Source organism: Remersonia thermophila, chromosome 1 (genome assembly GCF_042764415.1).
Source record: "Remersonia thermophila strain ATCC 22073 chromosome 1, whole genome shotgun sequence".
In the NCBI taxonomy this organism is placed as follows: Eukaryota; Fungi; Ascomycota; class Sordariomycetes; order Sordariales; family Chaetomiaceae; genus Remersonia; species Remersonia thermophila.
Window position 1 is genome coordinate 1,445,183 of NC_092217.1, and position 19,639 is coordinate 1,464,821.

General features: G+C 62.1%; 6 protein-coding genes across 6 annotated transcripts; 4 read left to right on the forward strand and 2 right to left on the reverse strand.

The window, feature by feature from the left end:
- Positions 1–696: 696 nt before the first annotated feature.
- Positions 697–3,162, forward strand: VTJ83DRAFT_414 (uncharacterized protein; the record flags this gene model as incomplete). The annotated part of the gene is made up of 2 exons (XM_071010596.1): positions 697–1,708; positions 1,808–3,162. 2 exons carry the CDS (start codon positions 697–699, stop codon positions 3,160–3,162), a joined length of 2,367 nt encoding a protein of 788 aa, XP_070869767.1.
- Positions 3,163–3,689: 527 nt separating this feature from the next.
- Positions 3,690–4,433, forward strand: VTJ83DRAFT_415 (uncharacterized protein; the record flags this gene model as incomplete). Its single annotated transcript, XM_071010607.1, has 1 exon — positions 3,690–4,433. One exon carries the CDS (start codon positions 3,690–3,692, stop codon positions 4,431–4,433), a length of 744 nt encoding a protein of 247 aa, XP_070869768.1.
- Positions 4,434–4,845: 412 nt separating this feature from the next.
- Positions 4,846–6,178, reverse strand: VTJ83DRAFT_416 (uncharacterized protein; the record flags this gene model as incomplete). The annotated part of the gene is made up of 7 exons (XM_071010618.1): positions 4,846–5,064; positions 5,155–5,259; positions 5,362–5,450; positions 5,511–5,683; positions 5,755–5,799; positions 5,874–6,095; positions 6,165–6,178. The coding sequence occupies 7 exons, from the start codon at positions 6,176–6,178 to the stop codon at positions 4,846–4,848; spliced, it is 867 nt and encodes a 288-aa protein (XP_070869769.1).
- A 597-nt stretch (positions 6,179–6,775) lies between these two features.
- VTJ83DRAFT_417 (uncharacterized protein) lies at positions 6,776–8,285 on the forward strand (the record flags this gene model as incomplete). The annotated part of the gene is made up of 2 exons (XM_071010629.1): positions 6,776–7,134; positions 7,208–8,285. The coding sequence occupies 2 exons, from the start codon at positions 6,776–6,778 to the stop codon at positions 8,283–8,285; spliced, it is 1,437 nt and encodes a 478-aa protein (XP_070869770.1).
- A 1,394-nt stretch (positions 8,286–9,679) lies between these two features.
- VTJ83DRAFT_418 (DNA-directed RNA polymerase II subunit RPB1) lies at positions 9,680–15,114 on the forward strand (the record flags this gene model as incomplete). Its single annotated transcript, XM_071010640.1, has 3 exons — positions 9,680–10,036; positions 10,118–15,006; positions 15,087–15,114. 3 exons carry the CDS (start codon positions 9,680–9,682, stop codon positions 15,112–15,114), a joined length of 5,274 nt encoding a protein of 1,757 aa, XP_070869771.1.
- Positions 15,115–19,097: 3,983 nt separating this feature from the next.
- Positions 19,098–19,355, reverse strand: VTJ83DRAFT_419 (uncharacterized protein; the record flags this gene model as incomplete). The annotated part of the gene is made up of 1 exon (XM_071010651.1): positions 19,098–19,355. One exon carries the CDS (start codon positions 19,353–19,355, stop codon positions 19,098–19,100), a length of 258 nt encoding a protein of 85 aa, XP_070869772.1.
- Positions 19,356–19,639: the final 284 nt, after the last annotated feature.

A 19,639-nucleotide genomic window follows, 5' to 3' on the forward strand; every position in this document is an offset into this window, starting at 1 on the left:
TAGGAATAGGTAATAAAATGTGGAGGGTTTTGTATCATCAAGGCACTGCCGATTTTGGTCTGCTACTCGACCGCCACCCAAGAGTTTGTTTCCCATGATATCATCCTTCGTGACAACCATGCCGATCTATGTCACCTCCTTTTGTTATCGATGGCGGTCAAAGAATCAAATGAGGTTTTTGTCTGAGCATGTAGACTTTCGTGAAGCCCCAACAGCCCGGGACAAACAATTGCGATTGTCGCAGGCTGTACTGCAGTATGCTTTTTTTTTCTTTTTTTTTTTAAAAAAAAAGAAAATGCTGGGTGGCCAAGCTCCGGATGCGGTGTCGTCTCCCTAGATGACCTCTCCATGGATTTCCCTCTCGGTCAACGCCACCTTTGTTGTTTTGTCCCCATGACCGACCGTTCCGGGCACATCTCCCGCTCGATGTAAGAAACGTCGACCCGTCTTTGTGACCGAGGGTCGTACATCAAAGCTCCGGTCGAGACGGTCACTCCCGCTCCCGTCTCTCACAACTCATTCCTCAACCTCAACCTCAAGCCGTCCGTCCGTACGCTTCGCCAAGGTAGCCAAGGTAGCCCGGGAAGCAGAGCGGGCATACTTTGGGCGCAAGGACCCTTTTAACCAAAACATCAAGCCTGAGCTGCGCTCGCTGGGAGCGGTACTAGCGCTCGAAGAAGGATCCAGACGACAGAAATGGACCCCGACGCCCCCCGCGCCATCGCCCGCCTCTCCCTCCGCGGCGGCGCCATCCGCCCCGACAACCACCACAGCTACGGCCGCACCGCCGGCACCACCTACGGCGAAACCGCCTCCTGCCGGACCACCCCGTCCCGCGACTCGCTCTACGACGATGACCATGACATCTACGACGCCACCCCTCTCTCCTCTCCCCCCTCCACTCCTCCGCTCCGCCCGAGATCCATCGCCAGAGCAGCCATCGCCACCACCACCACTTTCTCCTCATCCTCCTCCTCCTCCTCCTCCTCCTCCTCTTCTTCTTCTTCTCCCTCCACACCACCGCCACCAACCCACCCCCCTCCGTCCCCACCCTCCCGCCCCTCCCTCACCAGCTCCCTTGCCACCCTCATCTCCACCGCCGCGCCCTTCCTCCCGCGCCGCAGCCTCCGCGACCTGGCCCCCCCGCCTCTCGCGCGCCGCTCCTGCCCCTGCCCCTGCCCTTCCTTCCCGGCCAGGGCGCCTGGCGGCCCGCCAAGCTGCCGCTGCGGCCCCGCTGGCCGCGCTCCGGCGGCGAGCTCGAGGACGAGTGGTACGAGCGGCTGTACGAGAGCGTCTGGCGGCGCCTGCGGGCCCTGGCGGCGGGGTGGTTCGGGCACGGGGACCTGCCGGGATTGGCGGCCGAGACGCCGTGCGAGGGAGGGGCGGTGCGGGGCGGGGTGTGGAGGGGTTGCTGGCGCGGAGGGGCAGGACGGGGCGGGCGGGAGGAAGAGGAAGAACGCGGCCGGCCGGGGGGAGGAGGAGGGGGAGGAGGGGTTTCGGTGGTTCGTGAGCCAGGTGGCGGTGCAGGATCGGCACGCCGGCGGGTGGGATGCGGTGCTCCTGAAGCGGGGGTTGCGGGAGGCGTTGGTGGCGGGGGTGGTGAGCAAGGTGCTGGAGGAGGCGGTGTGGGATGAGCTCTTGTTCGGGGCGAGCGGGAGGCAGAGGGCCGTGTTGAAGGGGCAGGACGAGGGGTTTCTTGAGTATGATGGTGAGTTTTTTTTTTTTTTTTTCTTTCTTGCTACCTGCTCCCTGCGGTGCCGAAAGAGAGAGAGAAAGAGGGAAAAAAAAGTTGACGCGTGCCTTGCAGGGTACCAACGCACCCATCTCCGCTCGCAAGCGGTGCGCGCGATGCTGGTGGGCGACCAGCTGACGCCGAGGTTCTGGCCGAGCGTGGACAGGCTCGCGCTGCAGACCACGGCTCTCCTCCTGCCGCTCCTCCGCCTCATGGACAGGCACTTCCGGGCCAGCCGCGAGAAGCCCCTGCAGGCGTTGTACCAGGACCTGCACGACGTGATCGCCGAGGCGGCGTTTTTGTCGCTGGGCATCCGCTGGTCCCGCGACATCTTTTACTTCAAGTGGCCCACGCCAGGCGAGGTCTGGGAGGTGGACCAGCAACCCATCAGCCGCGACCTCTTCATGGCCTCGGAGCGCGCCGCGGAGCGATACGACCGGATCCAGAAAAAGCTCCGGGAGCAAAGGCGCCAGCAGCGCCGCCTCCAACGGGAGCGGCGCGAGCAGCGGCTCGCGAGCCCTTACCTGTCGGACCAGCTGGCGGTGCGGATCGGCGATGCTGCGGATCGGCTCCGGTCGGTCATGAGCCGCAAAGACAACAGCAGCAACGGCAAAACGAACACAAAGAAGCCTTCCAACGATAACGACACCGACAAGGACGGCGACGACGACGATCAAGAATACAACGCGCCGCACCGCATCGCCAAGGTCCACATCGCCGCCTTCCCAACGCTGCAGCGCTTCCGGGCCGTCGACGGCATCGACCCGGACACGGGGCACGCCAACGGCGAGGCCATCACGACGCTGGCGGACTCGCGCGTGGTGCACTACTACGGCCTGTCGGCGAGCGCGATCGCGGCGGGCGGGCGCGACGACAGGCACCCGACGCTGGAGGAGTGGCTGGAGCAGACGGGCGGCCGCTGGCGCGCCGGGGCCATGATGCTGGCGGTGGCGGGATGGGCGGTCTACCTCCTGGCGGCCTGGGCGGCGTACATGGTCCTGAGGAACGCGGTGCCGGGGGTGCGCGACGCGGTGCAGGCGGCCGAGGCGGTGGCGTTGGGCCTGGCCGCGGCCGCGGTTCAGACGGCGAGCGCGGCGGCCGGCGAGGTGCGGGACGGGGCGAGCAGGATCGCCCGCGTCGCCCTCGGGCCGAGAAGGCAGACGGGCTCGCGACCGGCGTGGCCGACGGGGTCAGATGGCTGGGCGCCGACGGCACGCTGGATTCCGTCAAGGCGGCGGCGCGGTCGGTCTTGGGTCGGCCCGTGGCCAAGCCGAAGCCCTCCCGAGGACTCTGGGGCCGGATGCGGGAACCCGATCCGGTTCCTACGCGGGGATGGCGGGACTACGTTCCGTGGGCTAGAGCATGGTAGACGAGGCCGTCTTCTCCGTCTTGACATGGACCTGCATCATGAGCTACCTATGCGTATGTAGAGCGGCCTCTTGTGAGCCGCCCCAACAATGCGCCACCCAAAGCGGGCTTTGTGCAAGAGAAGGGAGAAAGAAGCGAGCGAGCGAATCCGGCGTGAAGACAAGCTTTCCTGCTTATGTCATCCCTCCCCCACACGCAAGCCCCACCGGCGTATCCACCAGCCCCATCCATGGAGGTATTGTACTGCGTACTGTGTAATAACGTTTCTCCACCGCGTTCGCCGCCTTTGCCAAGCCAAAATTTTGTCCAGCAACATTTCCGCCGCCGGGCTCGTGAAATCTCCAAAAAAAACCGTCAAGGTTCCGGCTCGGTCGTTTTTTTTTTTTTTTCTTTGGCCATGCCATCGACCCCCAGGTAGCTAGCTCCCCGCGCCCTCTCCGATCCCAATGTTCGAGCCCAACGACCCGCCGCCGAGGATTTGATTTTCCACCACCATCTTTGCTCGAAGCCCCCCCTTTGCTCGTCCTCGTCCCGCCCAGCGATTCTCGAATTCCATACATAGCCTTCCCAAACCCCACGCGCCGCCGCCATGGACGCCGCCGCCCTCCTCAAATCCCAGGGCTGGCGCGGCAAGGGCTTCTCCCTCCACCCGACCAACAACTCCATCGGCCTCTCGCGCCCGCTCCTCGTCAGCCGCAACACCGACGGCCGCGGCGTCGGCAGCAAGGCCTCGTACCACACCACGTCGGACCAGTGGTGGCTGCGCGCCTTTGACGAGAAGCTCAAGGGGCTCGACACCTCGGGCGCCAAAGCCGGCGCGGGGGTCGTGCAGACCGTGACCAAGGGCAAGCTGGACGCCGTCATGAGCGGCACCACGGGCGGGGTCATGGGCAAGTACACGGGCGCGGCGGGCCTGTACGCGTCCTTTGTGCGCGGGGGCGTGCTGGAGGGGACGCTGGAGGGGACGCTGGGCGCCAGGAAGGACGGGGCCGAGGAGACGGACGCGACGCCCACGTCGTCGTCTTCCTCGTCCTCGTCGGAAGAGGACGGAGATCGGAGGTTGCGGAAGCGGAAGGACAAGCAAGAGAGGAGGAGCGAGAGCAAGGCCGAGAAGCTCGCGCGCAAGGCGGCGAAGAGGATACGCAAGGAGGAGCGGGCGAAACGGAGGGAGGCCAAGGCGGCCAGGAAGGCGGCGAAGAAGGCCAAGAAGAGGGAGGAAGAGACCAAGGAGGAGCGGCGTGCCAGGCGGGCCGAGAGGAGAGCCCGCAAGGAGGCCAAGAGGAGGGGGAGGAGGAGAGACGAGGAAGCCAAGCAGAAGGCGGATTTGGGATGACCAGACCTCGTGTGGCAAGGCTTGACGAAATGCCGGGCAAAATTGGGCACCTTGCCCGCAGACCCATCTTGTGTGTCTGGCTGGCCTGGTTTTCTTTTTCTCTCTAGCTGGCTTGATGGCTGGCTGGCTGGCTGGCTGGCTGGCTGAGTGAAAAGGCCATGGGATTGGATGATGAGCCTCACACCGAAGGCTGTTCAAGAAGCCATGCAACACAAGAAAAGAAACAGCTGCATCCCCAGCCCATGGGTTTGGGATGCGCATGGCCGGCCAAGCCCGAGGGGCCAGCCAGCCGCTGCGGTATCGGCTGCGGACCACCCGTTCGCTGACCAGACGGGACCCGTCCCCGGCCGGACCCAGCCCGGAGGCAGGAAGCCTGCGGAGCGAGCGTCTGTCTTGACGCCGTCGCCGGGCTTCAAGGCTCCTTGGGGATCTTGCCAGGCTTGTTAGATAGCAACCAGGGCCGGCGGTCCCAAAAGTCGTCCTTGATAATGTCCAGGTGTTCCACCACGATGTGCGCCTTGGCGCGCCGCTTCCTGTCCTTCTCGCTCTGCGTCTTGGACTGCTCGACCGGCTCGGCGAGCGTGTCGACCTCGGCCGCCGTGTTGTGCGTTCCCGGCTCGACGAGCTCGTACTTTTGGGGGGGGGGGGGGAGCGTGCGTGTGTCAACAACCAACCAACGCTGGATGGGATTCCCCGTGCTGGCGGCGAGGGGACGACTTACATCTCGAAAGACGACGCTGCCCTTCTTGAACATTTCGTGCTCGTTGTTGTAGTTGATGCCAAACCTGGAGAAGAGGATCTCGTTCTTGTCTGCGGCAAAGGTTCCCTGGAATTCCACATCATGTCTGTCAGACGGGCGAGTTGTAATGAAAACCAAAAAGGAAAAAAAAAGAAAGAAAGAAAGAAAAAGGCGTGTGAGGGTTCGCACCTTGAGCGTCTTTTCGGCCTCGGTCGCGTCCAAGCCGCCCAGCTGGATGAGCGCCCAAAACGTGGTGTTGTAGAGGTTGTTGATGTGGCCTTGCGGGATGGGTCAGCAGCGCACAAGGGATGGCGGCCAACGCTGTGGGTTGCGCGTACAGTCGACCTGCCTCCAGCTCATGTAGTCGCGCAGGTTCTGCACCGTCGGGTAGCAGACGGCGCGGCCGTCGAAGCTGGGCAGCGGCGGGGACAGCGGCGTATCCGGGAAGTGGATGGGCCAAAAGTGCACGTAGTAGGCGGTGAACGTCGAGACGATGGTTGAGACGAGCTTGCTGAGGGTCGGGGACAGGGTCAGTCGGGTACCGCGCTGGCCTTCGCGGCGAGGACAAGGGCCCTTGCATACCTCGACCGCCGCTCGAAGAGGCTGCACGATTTGTGAAAGACAAAGCTGACCGGGAGCGATGGGGGGTTAGCAGACGCCGAAAGATGCCACGGGGAAGAGCGGCCTAACGCTCGACATGCCTGTACTCGTCGCTGACGCCGTAGGCGATGGTGATGTCTGGGAGCTCCGCCATGACGGCGCGGGCGGCGGCGTTCATGAGCTCCAGGGCGCGGCGGTCGTTGGGCTTCTCAAAGCCATACTTGCTGGCAAACTTTGTGAACCCCCGGCCGTCGATGCGGACCACGATCCACGTGTTGGGAAGCAGGTTGTCGTGCTGCTCAAACTGCTTGACGTACTCAAACCTGCGTGCTCGGTGTTAGTGGGTTGAAGGTTCTGGCGATTAGGGTGGTCTTCTTCCGGTTCCCACAGACTTGGAGTTCGCCATGGTGAATCGTTTCGTCTTGTCAGGGGAAACAGCAAGCTACTAGAAAAAGAAGAAGAAGAAGAAGCCTGCTCTCTGTCCCAAATCACCTGAACCGTGAGTGAGTGGGAGTTTTCGTTTGAGTTTGAGTTTGAGTTGAGGTGGGATATCCCCTCTCTCTGCTCTCTCTCACCCCACCAAACGGTCCATCCCCTGCCCTGCCATGCACACCGAGTACACAGTACGCAGCAGGTACTTACGCAGTACCTACTATATTAGTGGGTAGGTAAGTATGGTGGGGTCTCCCTAGGTCCCAGCCTTGGCATCACATCCTGGCCCGGCGCCGGGCTGTTAATGGGGTGAATGGGTCCAGCAGGCCCAGCAGGTCCAGCAGGCCCAGCTTCTCCCGTTGCATCTTCTTTTGTTTGGATCTGGGTCGGTCTCTTCTCCGTTGCGGGGGGGCCTGCAGCCTTGCAGCTCGCCTCCCAATTCTTTCTCCGGTTTCCTTTCAGCCTCGCCGCGACAACGCTTCCGATTCCCTTTTCCAAAAAAAAAAAAAAAAAAGGCTACCTAGGTACCTTACCACGAGAGCTTCCGGGTAACCACGCCGCACGTCCCACCATGAACCTCCTCCTTTCGGACGATTACCTGCTTCAAGACTACCCCGAAAACATCACCAACACCATCCGCTCCGGGCATTCGACATGCGTCCGCTTCAATCGCAAGGGCGACTTTCTCGCCTCGGGCCGCGTTGACGGCACCGTCGTCATCTGGGACCTCGAGACCATGGGCGTGGCCCGCAAGCTGAGGGGGCATTCCAGGAACATCACGTCGCTGAGCTGGTCGCGCTGCGGCCGCTACCTGCTCTCGGCCTGCCAAGGGTGGAAGGTGATTTTATGGGACCTGCGCGATGGGAAACGATACCGCGAGGTGCGCTTTCGCGCCCCCGTCTACGGCGCCGAGCTGCACCCCTGGAACCAGTAACCCCGCCCTCCTCTCCGTTCTCCCTCCCACGATGGCCCCGCCCAGCCGCTGACGCGTGGCCGCGCATAGCCTCCAGTTCGCCGCCGCCCTGTTCGAGGACCAGCCCATGCTCGTCGACGTCGCCGAGCCCATCGAGGTGCGCCACGTCCTCCCGTCGGTCCCCAAACGCACCACGGCGGCGTACCCGGACGCCGACGCGGCCCGGCGGGAAAGGCAAGCCAAGGAAGACGCCAAAAACATGACCACGGCCATCGTCTACACCGCCTCGGGCACCCACCTCCTCGCCGGCACCACCAAAGGCCGGCTCAACATCATCGACGCGCGAACCCGCGACATCATCTACTCGGAAAAGATCGCCGGCGGCGTCATCACCACCCTCCGGCTGACCGAGTCCGGCAAGGAGCTCCTCGTCAACGCCCAGGACCGCATCATCCGCACCTTTCTCGTCCCCAACCTCTCGGCGCCGGACCTCGACCCCGACACCCTCCAGCTGCCGCTCGAGCACAAGTTCCAGGACGTGGTGAACCGGCTGTCGTGGAACCACGTCGCCTTCAGCGCGACGGGCGAGTACGTGGCGGCCTCGACGTACAACAACCACGAGCTGTACATTTGGGAGCGGGCGCACGGCAGCCTGGTCCGCATGCTGGAAGGCCCCAAGGAGGAGCAGGGCGTCATCGAGTGGCACCCGCACCGCGCGCTGCTGGCGGCGTGCGGCCTGGAGACGGGCCGCATCAACATCTGGAGCGTCACGACGCCGCAGCGGTGGTCCGCGCTGGCGCCCGACTTTGTCGAGGTCGAGGAGAACGTCGAGTACGTCGAGCGCGAGGACGAGTTCGACATCCACCCGCAGGAGGAGATCCAGAAGCGGCGGCTGGACCAGGAGGACGAGGACGTGGACGTGCTGACGGTGGTGGAGAGCGGCGCGGGGTGGGACGAGGAAAGGGGGGCGGGCGGGTTTCGGATGCCCATCTTGTTCAGCCTCGGGGAGTCGGACAGCGAGGAGGAGTTTGTCAACGCCGCGCCGGGGACCCTGCGGAGAAAGAGCCCCGGGGAGCACGAGGAGGGGGATTTGACGGGCGAGGAGCGCGGGGCGGCCAAGAAGACGGCCGGCGGCGGGGGCGCGGGGAGACGGGGGAGAAAGAAATGAGACGCGGAGTTTCTTCTGCTTCCATTTCTTTTTCGCCTTCTTTCGCCTCCCGAGTGCCCCGAGCGCTCCATGGATGTATACTGCGTACATCATTGCATTGCGTCTTCTCCATAGGTGTTTTGGTGTTGTGGTGTTGTTGCTGGTCTAGTAATATCTGTTTCTGTATTTTGTTTAGTATTCATTTCGATGGATGCACGCAAACTCCCGTCTGCGTATTGCTAAAGAAATCGCCATGATTTCAGGAAGCATGGTTTCCAGAATCCAACAATGCTATGCAAGCGTTTTGTCGACAATGCTTGTCCTCCAGGCAATGCTGGGTGGTGGTTGATGGCATGGCATTGAGGACGGGCCTTGGCCAGCTAGAGCAAGGAACTACTATTGGTTACGCAGTATAACCACCTGAAGCAGGCGTGTTTCATGCAACCTGAGGTGGGTCCGCCTACTGTGGTACTAGTGAATCGTTCTAGGCAAACTCCAGGCTTGCACTGTGTACCACAGTACATATAGTAGGTCTGGTTCCTGGGGGGCCCGTGGGTGGGTCTTGGCATATCGCTCTTGGCGCCGCGCCTCGTTTCCGCGTCTGGTCAGGTCTTTGGCCTTCTCTGCTTTGCTTGCTTTGTCAGGTTGAACTTTTTCTGGGCCTCCAGCTTCTCCTTTCTCAAACCTCGCCCCCCCCCCCCCATCCTCCCCATCAACAACCATCTCCCTCCACCACCCCCCGGCATCGCACATCGCGTCAAGATATCCCGTTCTTGTCGCGCGACCTCGCCCGACAGGAATACCCGACGTGTTGATTGCGATCCTCCGGGTCCATCGATTGTTCTTCGGGCCGCGGGCGACCAGAGAAGAAGCTGGAGCCTCCAAGTTCCTAAACAGAGCGCTGCTTCGGGCCGCTGGCCTGGGAGAAGCAGGACGTGGAGGAGGCCCGAGCAGCAGATTCCCACCACCGAAACCACGCTCGAAACACGTCATCGCCCGACCCCGACCGCGTCCTTGTCGTCGTCGTCGTCGTCGTCGTCGGAGCCGGAGCCGGAGCCGGAGTCGTCGTCCTCGACAAGACTCACTCTTTCGCGTCCCTCTTACGCGCGTCATTCGCCCATTTCGATCATCGAGCCGTCGTTCGCGTTTTTTTGGCCCTTCGGATTCTTTTCAACCCCATCACCGCGCTCAACGTCTCGACGTTGCTTTGACGACCGACGCTCGCTTCGTCATCGGGATCGCGCTTTTCCGTCATCCAAAACCATCGGCATCCATCCGTTCCCTCTCTCACCGACATTGCCGCTCCTCTGCATTTCGCCCCGTCGCGCGACGACTTCCGATCGGATATCGCGCCCCCGTTGTTTTCCCCGTAATTTTTTTCCTCCTCGACCGTCTGCATCGACGCACCCATCATAATGGCGAACCTCATCTTCGCGCACTCGAGTGCGCCCATCCGCACCATCCAGGAGATCCAGTTCGGCCTCCTCTCGCCCGAGGAAATCAAGGCGATGAGCGTGTGCCACATCATCTACCCGGAAACCATGGATGAGTCGCGCACCAAGCCTCGCGACGGCGGCCTCAACGATCCCCTTCTCGGCTCCGTCGACCGCCAGTTCAAGTGCAAGACGTGCACCGAGAACATGACCGAGTGCCCGGGTCACTTTGGCCACATCGAGCTCGCCCGCCCCGTCTACCACCCGGGTTTCATCCGGCGCACCAAAAAGCTGCTGGAGATGGTCTGCCACAACTGTAGCAAGGTGTTGGCCGATCGGGTATGTGGCAGCCGAGCATGCCGTTGGGGAGCGGGGTGGCGGGTTTCTCCTTAGGCGCGTGTGCTGACCTTTCCGTCGCAGTCCGACCCGCAGTACGCCGCCGCCATGCGCATCCGCGACCCCAAGGTCCGCTTCAAGCGGGTCTGGGACATTTGCAAGAGCAAGAAGCGCTGCGATAACGACCCCCCCAAGCAGGCCGAGGACGGCGAGTTCAAGCCCGACAGCGCCGCCCCGACCGAGGGCCACGGCGGCTGCGGCAACATCCAGCCCGTCATCCGCCAGCAGGCGCTCACGCTCTGGGCCCACTTCGAGACCAAGGACGAGGACGGCATCAAGACCAAGGAGAAAAAGGTCATCACGCCCGAGATGGCCCTCAACATCTTCCGCCGCATGTCGGACGACGAGATGATCGACATCGGCCTCAACATCTCGCAGGCCCGCCCCGAGTGGATGATCATCACGGTCCTGCCCGTCCCGCCCCCGCCCGTCCGCCCCAGCATCTCGATGGACGGCACCGGCACGGGCCTTCGCAACGAGGACGACCTGACGTACAAGCTCGGCGACATTATTCGTGCCAACGGCAACGTCCGCCAGGCCATCGCCGAGGGCTCCCCGCAGCACATCATCAGCGACTTTGAGAACCTCCTCCAGTACCACGTCGCCACCTACATGGACAATGACATTGCCGGCCAGCCGCAGGCCCTTCAGAAGAGCGGCCGTCCCGTCAAGGCCATCCGCGCCCGCCTCAAGGGCAAGGAGGGTCGCCTTCGCGGCAACTTGATGGGCAAGCGCGTCGACTTTTCGGCCCGCACCGTCATCACGGGCGACGCCAACATCTCGTTGGACGAGGTCGGCGTGCCGCGCAGCATCGCCCGCACCCTCACCTACCCCGAGACCGTCACGCCCTACAACATTGCCAAGCTCACAAAGTACGTCCAGAACGGCCCCAACGAGCACCCGGGCGCCCGCTTCGTCGTGCGCTCCGACGGCACGCGCATGGACCTGCGCCACTACCGCCGCGCCACCACCATCCAGCTCGAGTACGGCTGGAAGGTGGAGCGCCACCTCATGGACGGCGACTACATCATCTTCAACCGTCAGCCCTCGCTGCACAAGGAGTCCATGATGGGCCACCGCGTCCGCGTCATGCCCTACTCGACCTTCCGCCTCAACCTGTCCGTCACCTCCCCGTACAACGCCGATTTCGACGGCGACGAGATGAACCTGCACGTTCCCCAGACCGAGGAGACGCGCGCCGAGGTCAAGGAGCTCTGCATGGTCCCGCTCAACATTGTGTCGCCCCAGCGCAACGGCCCCCTCATGGGCATCGTCCAGGACACGCTGGCCGGCGCCTACAAGCTCTGCCGCCGCGACGTCTTCCTCACCAAGGAGGAGGTCATGAACACCATGATGTGGGTCCCCGACTGGGACGGCGTCATCCCCATCCCGGCCATCCACAAGCCCCGCCCCCGCTGGACCGGCAAGCAGATCATCAGCATGATCATCCCCAAGATCATCAACATGCACATGGGCTCCGAGTCCCCGGACAAGGACCATCCGCTCAAGGACGATGGCCTCCTGATCCAGCAGGGCCAGGTCATCTACGGCCTGCTGTCCAAGAAGAGCATCGGCGCCGCCGGCGGCGGCATCGTCCACCTCTGCTACAACGAGCTGGGGCCCCAGGGCGCCATGGAGTTCCTCAACGGGTGCCAGCGCGTGGTCAACTACTGGCTGCTGCACAACGGCCACAGCATCGGCATCGGCGACACCATCCCCGACCCCAAGACCATCGAGCTGATCGAGAAGCACATCAACGAGGAGAAGGAGGAGGTCCGCAGGCTGACCCAGCAGGCCACCAACAACCTGCTCGAGCCTCTCCCCGGCATGAACATCCGCGAGACCTTTGAGAACAAGGTCTCGACCGCCCTGAACAGGGCCCGCGACAAGGCCGGCACGTCGGCCGAGAAGAGCCTGAAGGACCTGAACAACGCCGTCACCATGGCCCGCTCCGGCTCCAAGGGCTCGTCCATCAACATCTCCCAGATGTCGGCCCTGGTCGGCCAGCAGATCGTCGAGGGCAAGCGCATCCCCTTCGGCTTCAAGTACCGCACCTTGCCGCACTTCACAAAGGACGACTACTCGCCCGAGGCCCGCGGCTTCGTCGAGAACTCGTACCTCCGCGGCCTGACCCCGACCGAGTTCTTCTTCCACGCCATGGCCGGCCGCGAGGGTTTGATCGACACCGCCGTCAAGACGGCCGAGACGGGTTACATCCAGCGTCGCCTCGTCAAGGCGCTCGAGGACGCCGAGGCCCGCTACGACGGCACCGTGCGCAACTCGCTCGGCGACATCATCCAGTTCATCTACGGCGAGGACGGCCTCGACGGCATCGCCATCGAGAAGCAGCGCGTCGACCACATGAACCTTTCCAACAAGGCGTTCGACAAGCGCTTCCGCCTCGACGTCATGGACCCGGCGAGCTCGGGCGTCGCGCTCGACGCCCTCGAGTACGGCCGCGAGATGGCCAGCGACCCGGCGGTCCAGGAGCTCCTGGACCAGGAGTACGAGCAGCTCCTGGCCGACCGCAAGCTCCTGCGCCAGATCAACAAGCGCAAGGGCGCCGAGGACAACATGCAGCTGCCCTTGAACATCGCCCGCATCATCGAGACGGCCAAGAAGCTGTTCAAGGTCGACGAGGCCCACCGCAGCGACCTGACGCCCAACGACGTCATCCCCGCGGTCAAGGCCCTCCTCGATCGCATGGTGGTGATTCGCGGCGACGATCCCATCTCCAAGGAGGCCGACTACAACTCGACCATCCTCTTCAAGGCCCAGCTGCGGTCCCGCCTGGCCTACAAGCGCCTCGCCGTGGAGCAGCGCATCAACAAGCTGGCCTTCGAGCACATCCTGGGCGAGCTCGAGAACCGCTGGCAGCGCTCCATGGTCGCCCCCGGCGAAATGGTCGGCGTGCTGGCCGCCCAGTCCATCGGCGAGCCCGCCACCCAGATGACGCTCAACACGTTCCACTTCGCCGGCGTGTCGTCCAAGAACGTCACCCTCGGCGTCCCGCGCCTCAAGGAGATTCTCAACGTCGCCAAGGACATCAAGACGCCGTCCATGGTGGTCTACATCGACGCCGAAAACGCCACCCAGGAGGACGCCAAGCGCATGCGCAACGTGGTCGAGCACACCAGCCTGCGCTCCGTCACGGCCATGACCGAGATCTACTACGATCCCGACATCACCACCACCACCATCCCCGAGGACTACGACATGGTCGAGTCGTACTTTTTGATCCCGGACGCCTCGGACCAGGACTCGATCGAGAACCAGTCGCGCTGGCTGCTGAGGATCACGCTCGACCGCCAAAAGATGCTCGACAAGGGCCTGCGCGTCGAGGACGTTGCCCAGGTCATCAAGGACGAGTACCGCCGGGACGTGGCCGTCATCTTCAGCGATAACAACGCCGAGGAGATGGTCCTCCGCATCCGCGTCATTCGCCAGGCCGACGACAAGGACGAGGACGGAAACAAGATCATCGAGGAAGACGAAATGCTCAAGCGCCTCGAGAAGCACCTCCTGGACAGCTGCACGCTGCGCGGCGTCCCCGGCATCGAGCGCGCCTTCTTGAACAAGGGCACCAAGGTGGTGGAGCGCGCCGACGGCTCCCAGGTGGCCATCAAGGACCTGCCCGAGTGCCAGGAGTGGTACCTCGACACCCAGGGAACGTCGCTGCGCGAGGTCCTGACCATCGAAGGCGTCGACGCCCGGCGCACCTCGACCAACGACCTGTACCAGATCGTCGACATGCTCGGCATCGAGGCCGCCCGCGCGGCCCTCCTGCAGGAGCTGACCCAGGTGCTTGCCTTTGACGGCTCCTACGTCAACCACCGCCACCTGGCGCTGCTCGTCGACGTCATGACGTACCGCGGCAGCATCGCCGCCGTGACGCGCCACGGCATCAACCGCGCCGACACGGGCGCCCTGATGCGCTGCTCGTTCGAGGAGACGGTCGAGATCCTGCTCGAGGCGGCCGCCGTCGGCGAGCTCGACGACTGCCGCGGCATCTCGGAGAACGTCATGCTGGGCCAGATGGCGCCCATGGGCACCGGCCACTTCGACGTCCTTCTCGACCCTAAGATGCTCGAGACGGTCATCTCGGACAACTCCCGCATGGGCCTGATGCCGGGCATGACCATCAAGGGCGCCCAGCTCGAGGGCGCCGCGACCCCTTACGACACGGGCTCGCCCCTGGCCGACGAGGGCTTCCTGGGCGGCTACTCGCCCACCCCGGGCAACTTCTCGCCCATCCAGGGCGGCGGCTCCGACAGCCCGAGCGGGTTCGGCACCGAGTACGGCGGCGGCTTCGGCTCCAGCACCGTCAACCCCTACGCGACCAGCCCGCGCGCCACGAGCCCCTTCTCGACGTCGCCGACCTCCCCCTTCACCTACGGCGGCTACTCGCCCTCGTCGCCGGCCGGCTACTCGCCCACGTCTCCCCTCATCGGCGCCGGCGGCCGCTACGCCTCGAGCCCGCAGTTCAGCCCGTCCTCCCCCTCCTTCTCGCCCACCTCGCCCATGCTCCGGCCCGGAAGCCCGACGTCCCCCAACTACAGCCCGACCTCGCCTTCCTACTCTCCCGCCTCCCCGGCCGCCGGCATCGGCGCGCGGCACTACAGCCCGACCTCGCCGGCCCAGTTCAACTCGCCCACGTCGCCGTCGTACTCGCCCACCAGCCCGAGCTACAGCCCGGCCTCGCCCGCCTTCCAGGCCACGTCCCCGAGCTACTCGCCGGCCTCGCCGACGTGGTCGCCCACGAGCCCGGACGCGTACTCGCCTACCAGCCCGGCCTTCCACAGGAGCCCGGGGCAGCAGCTGAGCCCGACGAGCCCGGGGTATAGCCCGACGAGCCCAAGCTTCTCGCCGAGGACGCCGGGTAGGACGCAAGGCGGCGGGGGCGGTGATCAATAGTAGGTTCTTTTGCGCCCATGGTTTTCTTTGCTGCGGTCCGAAACGAGGATGGTGGCGCTGACTGGGTTGCATATTCTAGCTCGCCTACCTCGCCGCAGAACGATTAAGCTCAAAGCCTCGGCCGGTGCGGCTTGGTTCCATCTGACATGGCGTGCCCGATCAGAAAGGTACGAGCTACGAGCGACGACAGAGAGGACCATTCCTTGGCGAGGCGCAGGCTGCCTTGCCCTGGATGGAGGAACGTGTCTACGACGTGGGAGGGTCAGGAGCGGATGCAGTCTGGCAAAGCATGGCGGCGGCGGTGGTGGAGAGTTTGCATTTTGTGATGGTTTTTATGGTTTTTTTTTTTTTTTCATGACCGGTGGGCGGGCGAGACATAAAAAGGGGGGAGAACATCAAGAGGATGCTTTCTCCCTTGATTCCGCCTGCGTTTTCTTGTACCTTGTAATTCTTGTTTCTTACCCCCCAACTACTAGACCGGGTTGTGCTTTTTTTTTGATTTCTGGCGACGCGTGGTTTGAGATTGGAGAAGATGAGTGGGAAAGGGTTTTTATGAAAGCAAAAACAAACAAATCACATCCCAGGTGGTTTTCCTTGATTCTCGGGAAGGGGTCGGAGGGGAGCGGTGGAAGGCCAGAGAGAGCGGGGACAGGAGAGGGAGGGAGGGATGAATTAGTTGAATGGTGGTGAAGGACAGGGGGGGGTGTGATGTCCAGGCCTGTTTGGGATTGGCATGAAGCAAGCACATAAGAAGGATTCATAGGCTGCGTTGAGGACCGAGAACAAGAGTATATAGCAGATGTTTGTTTGATACGGGGTTAGGGGGCGGGGAGTGTCTTAATGCAGGCTCCTATCTATTACCACTCTTGTGATGTTTTGGTGTGCGTGTACAAGGTGTGGCGGCGTGAGCGATAACGTTATTCTACCCCAACATGCCAGGATGGATGACGTCTTTGCGGAGGGAGCTGACGAGTCGAATCCGAGACGGGCGAGAGAAACGAACGATGGGGGTGAGAACAATGAAGGCTCGCATGCTGCTCGGCGGGTTGGGAATGCCGCGCAGGCCGCCAAAACAAACAGAGCGAGTTTGGGAGAGTGGGGGGCAGGGGAGAAGGGAGGCAGCAAGACTCCATTCCCCTGTCTCCCCCCCAAAGCAAGAATAACGTTGCTTGTACACCGACTCCGGTCGACATGCGTCCTCAAGGTAACGGAGCTCCGGGGCTCGTTCTTGTGGCTCCATCCGTAGAAGGAACCCATGGTACCTACTATAAGCGACCGTTGACCATCCCCTTTTGATGAGCCGAGCTCTTCCTTCTTCTCCCCCGGCGCCCCGGACTCAGGCGGACGAGCTAGGGTACATACTCGGTAGGTACATGGCGCGTACTGCGTACTGCGTACGTGTGGTTCGCTACATGAGCACAAGCCATCTCGAGTATCTCGGCATCTTGAGCAGACAGATGTGCCCCACAAGCCCACCAAGACGAGGCTGGACGAACCGGAACATGCTAGCTAGCTAGCTATTAGTCGTTACCCAAGTCGGAAAGGGAAACGAAAGCCTCCCCAAACCCCCAAACCCCCAAGTTGGATTTCTTCGGCCCACTCCGACAAGCCGAGCGGCGGGCGGCGGCGGTCCTCTCGTCTCGTTCTCCCTGATCTCCCTGGCGCCGCCCCCTGGTTTTGAGGCTCTGAGTGGGGCCGGCCCTCCAAGTGCTACTGTGTAACCAGCAGCGAACGAATCGACCAACCTTGCCCCAACGCCTCTTCCTGCCGTAGCGAGAAAGGGATGTGTGGGGGGAAGGGAACCTGCTAGGGTGAAGGCGCTGCGAGGGTCTGCCGCACCTGGGCTTTGTACTATACTATACATGGTGAACCACATCACTCCATGGACGTTAAGTGTGCAGAATGCCTGCGCCGAGATGGATGGATTGTTTAGTATGTGGTACGGCGGGAGAAACTGCTTGTCTCCACCACCTCTCTGTTTGGGTCAGGATGGCCAAGAAGATATGAGCATCGAAGCTCAGGTAGGGAGGCAGAGAGAGGCAGCATGCCCTCTGCGGCGGCGGCGGCGGCGGCGGCGGCGGCGGCTGCGGCGGCGGTGTGACGTGAGTGAGAGGCGAGCCTGAATCGCCAAGTCACTCGAGACGAGTCCGTCGTGAAAGGGGGGAGAGAGTTGCTGAGCTGTCCTCCTTTTTTTTCCACCATGAAGCTCGAATCTCTCGCCATTCGAAGCGAGGACCCCGCAACGCCGCCAGATCTCCGCGTTGCAACAATGCGACGCTGTTCGCTCTGCTCCCTGTCGTGCTGCAACATGCCGTGCAAGCAAGCTCCCACTGCATAACCCCAGCCCTTTGCTTTTGGCCCCCCCGCACGCATCTCGCAGCCCGCCGTCAACAAATGGCAAGCTGTCACGGCAGCCCGCAGAAGAAAAGAAACGGGCAGGCGGACCAATCTCCGACCAAGGGCCCACCTCAATCAACTCCAACGTCAGCATCCCCAAGCGGCCTCCCCAAGCGGCATCCCCAAGCGGCATCCCCAAGCGGCCAAGGGGGGGGGAAGCGGAAAGGCGGCGGGCGCTCGCTCACCACCCAGACGCGCACTTCTTTGTTGTCTCTTTCTGCATCCCACGGCCCTATCCAGCAAGCCCACGCTAGCGCTCTATAGCGCGGCGGGTAAGGCGGCCAGCACGGCCTTCTTCTCTTGTAACTATTCTTTTTCTCGTCCTCCTCTGCCTCTGCCTTGCAAAGAAGGTGTCCCGCCATCCAACCCCCCCAACGCGTCAAGTCCGCGAGAGGGCGTCAATGTGTTCCCCCACACGACCGAGAAACTGTCGTGTAAGAAAAACCACGGTCCCGCCGGAGCAACCAAAAGGGTTCATGGTCTGGGATATTGCTCCACATGCAACCCCTCCCCCCTGGCAACCTTTCCCCCCCCCTCCCTCCCTCGCTCCTCAAACACACACATCCACATCCACACAGACATCCACTCACACACACGCACACACGCACACGCACATCCACCCATCTCCATCGCCTCCAGGCAAGCAGGGAAAAAAAAAAAAAAAAGATCGGCTGTCTCGGGGACTGCGGAAACAAGGAAATCTTGCATGCAGCCTGCACGCGGTGGTTGGCCACACGCGTTGGGCGGTGCAACGCTTCCCATTTTGTTTTGTGTTCAAACAGACAGGGCGTCGAAACATCACTACGTGTACGCAGTAGTTACTGAGTATGGTAGTTGGTGAACTTACCCCCCACATCCGCGCCGCAGGAGGGCGGGCAACGGGCAAAAAAAAAAAAAAAAAAAAAAAAAAAAAAAAAAAAAAAAAAAAAAAAAAAAAAAAACCTCAGGCTCGAGGCTCGCTGCCCGCCCGCTCGGACGCACGCTGCCCCGAGCACGACACACCATGGATACCGTAGCCTCTCTCTCTCTCTCTCTCTCTCTCTCTCCCCCTGTGTGTCTGTCGTCTCTGTCTCTTGTGGATGCGTGAGTGTGAGCGTCAATGTGGGATGTAGCATGTGGATACGCATGGTGTGGACATCATCAAGACAACAAACAAGAGCGCATGGAGAGAGAGCAGTGTCTGAGTATCCCCCCTTTAACAGAAAACACTTTTCTTGTATTTTCGCTTCCCTCTCCCCCTTGATGCTGCTTTTTTTTTTAAAAAAAAAAAAATTTCCTATTTCGTTGTTCGTGGTATCGCTGATGATGATCAAAAATGATGACGTTCTGCAAGTATGCTTATGCCGGACAAAACAAAAAAGCCACATCCAAAAAACAAGCCAAACAGCCAACCTAATACCCAAATGCTCAAACTCCCTTTCCTTCAGTTGCGTAAACAGGCGAACCCAATCAACCAGCCGCTCAGGGACGAATTTCCTCTCCCGCGAGTAAAATGTGATATGGATCAAAAATGGATGATGTTCATGAACATGAACGGGGGAAAAGAAAAACTCCGCCACCAGGCAGAAAAAGAACCACTCCCCCCCCCCCCCCCCCCCCTCCCCTCCCCCTCTTTTCCCTCTCAAGGTTGGGTGGGATGGTCGTGGTAGGTAGCATGGGTCACATGGCGGTCTCAGAGAGAGAGAGAAAGCGGTTACTCGACCGCAACCTCGGAATAATCGCCCTTCTCGCCGCCCAGGTGCTCGCCGTCGTGGACCGGTCCGAGCCTGAGGAAGCGGAAGCTGGTGGTGCTGCTGGTGCTGGCCGAGCTCGAGGTGCGGCGCTTGTTGATGGTCTCGCTGCCGGCGGCAATGTCGGGCTGAGAGGGCCTGCGGGGAGCCGACTCCGAGACGCTCGGAGCCAGCGGCAGGAAGGTGGAGAGCGGGGCCTGGGTGAGAGGAGACGGGGCCATTGCGTTGGTGGGTGTTTGTGAGAGAGAGTGCGTGGGTGTGTTTGTTTAAGAGTACGTGGGAGTGGGTCCCCAAGGGCGACTTTTGTGTGTTGGATTCGCAAAAAGTACCAAAGTAAGCTGGGAGGGCCGCCGTGAAGCAGATGGAGTTGGAGGCTGCGGTCGAGGATTGGCGAGGGAGAGAAGAGAGAGAGGGAGAGAGGTTTGCCTGGTGAGGAGGTCGCTGAAGTTCAAGAGGGAACAAGACGTTGGAAGACGAAAGGGAGGATGGGCTATATACACACGTC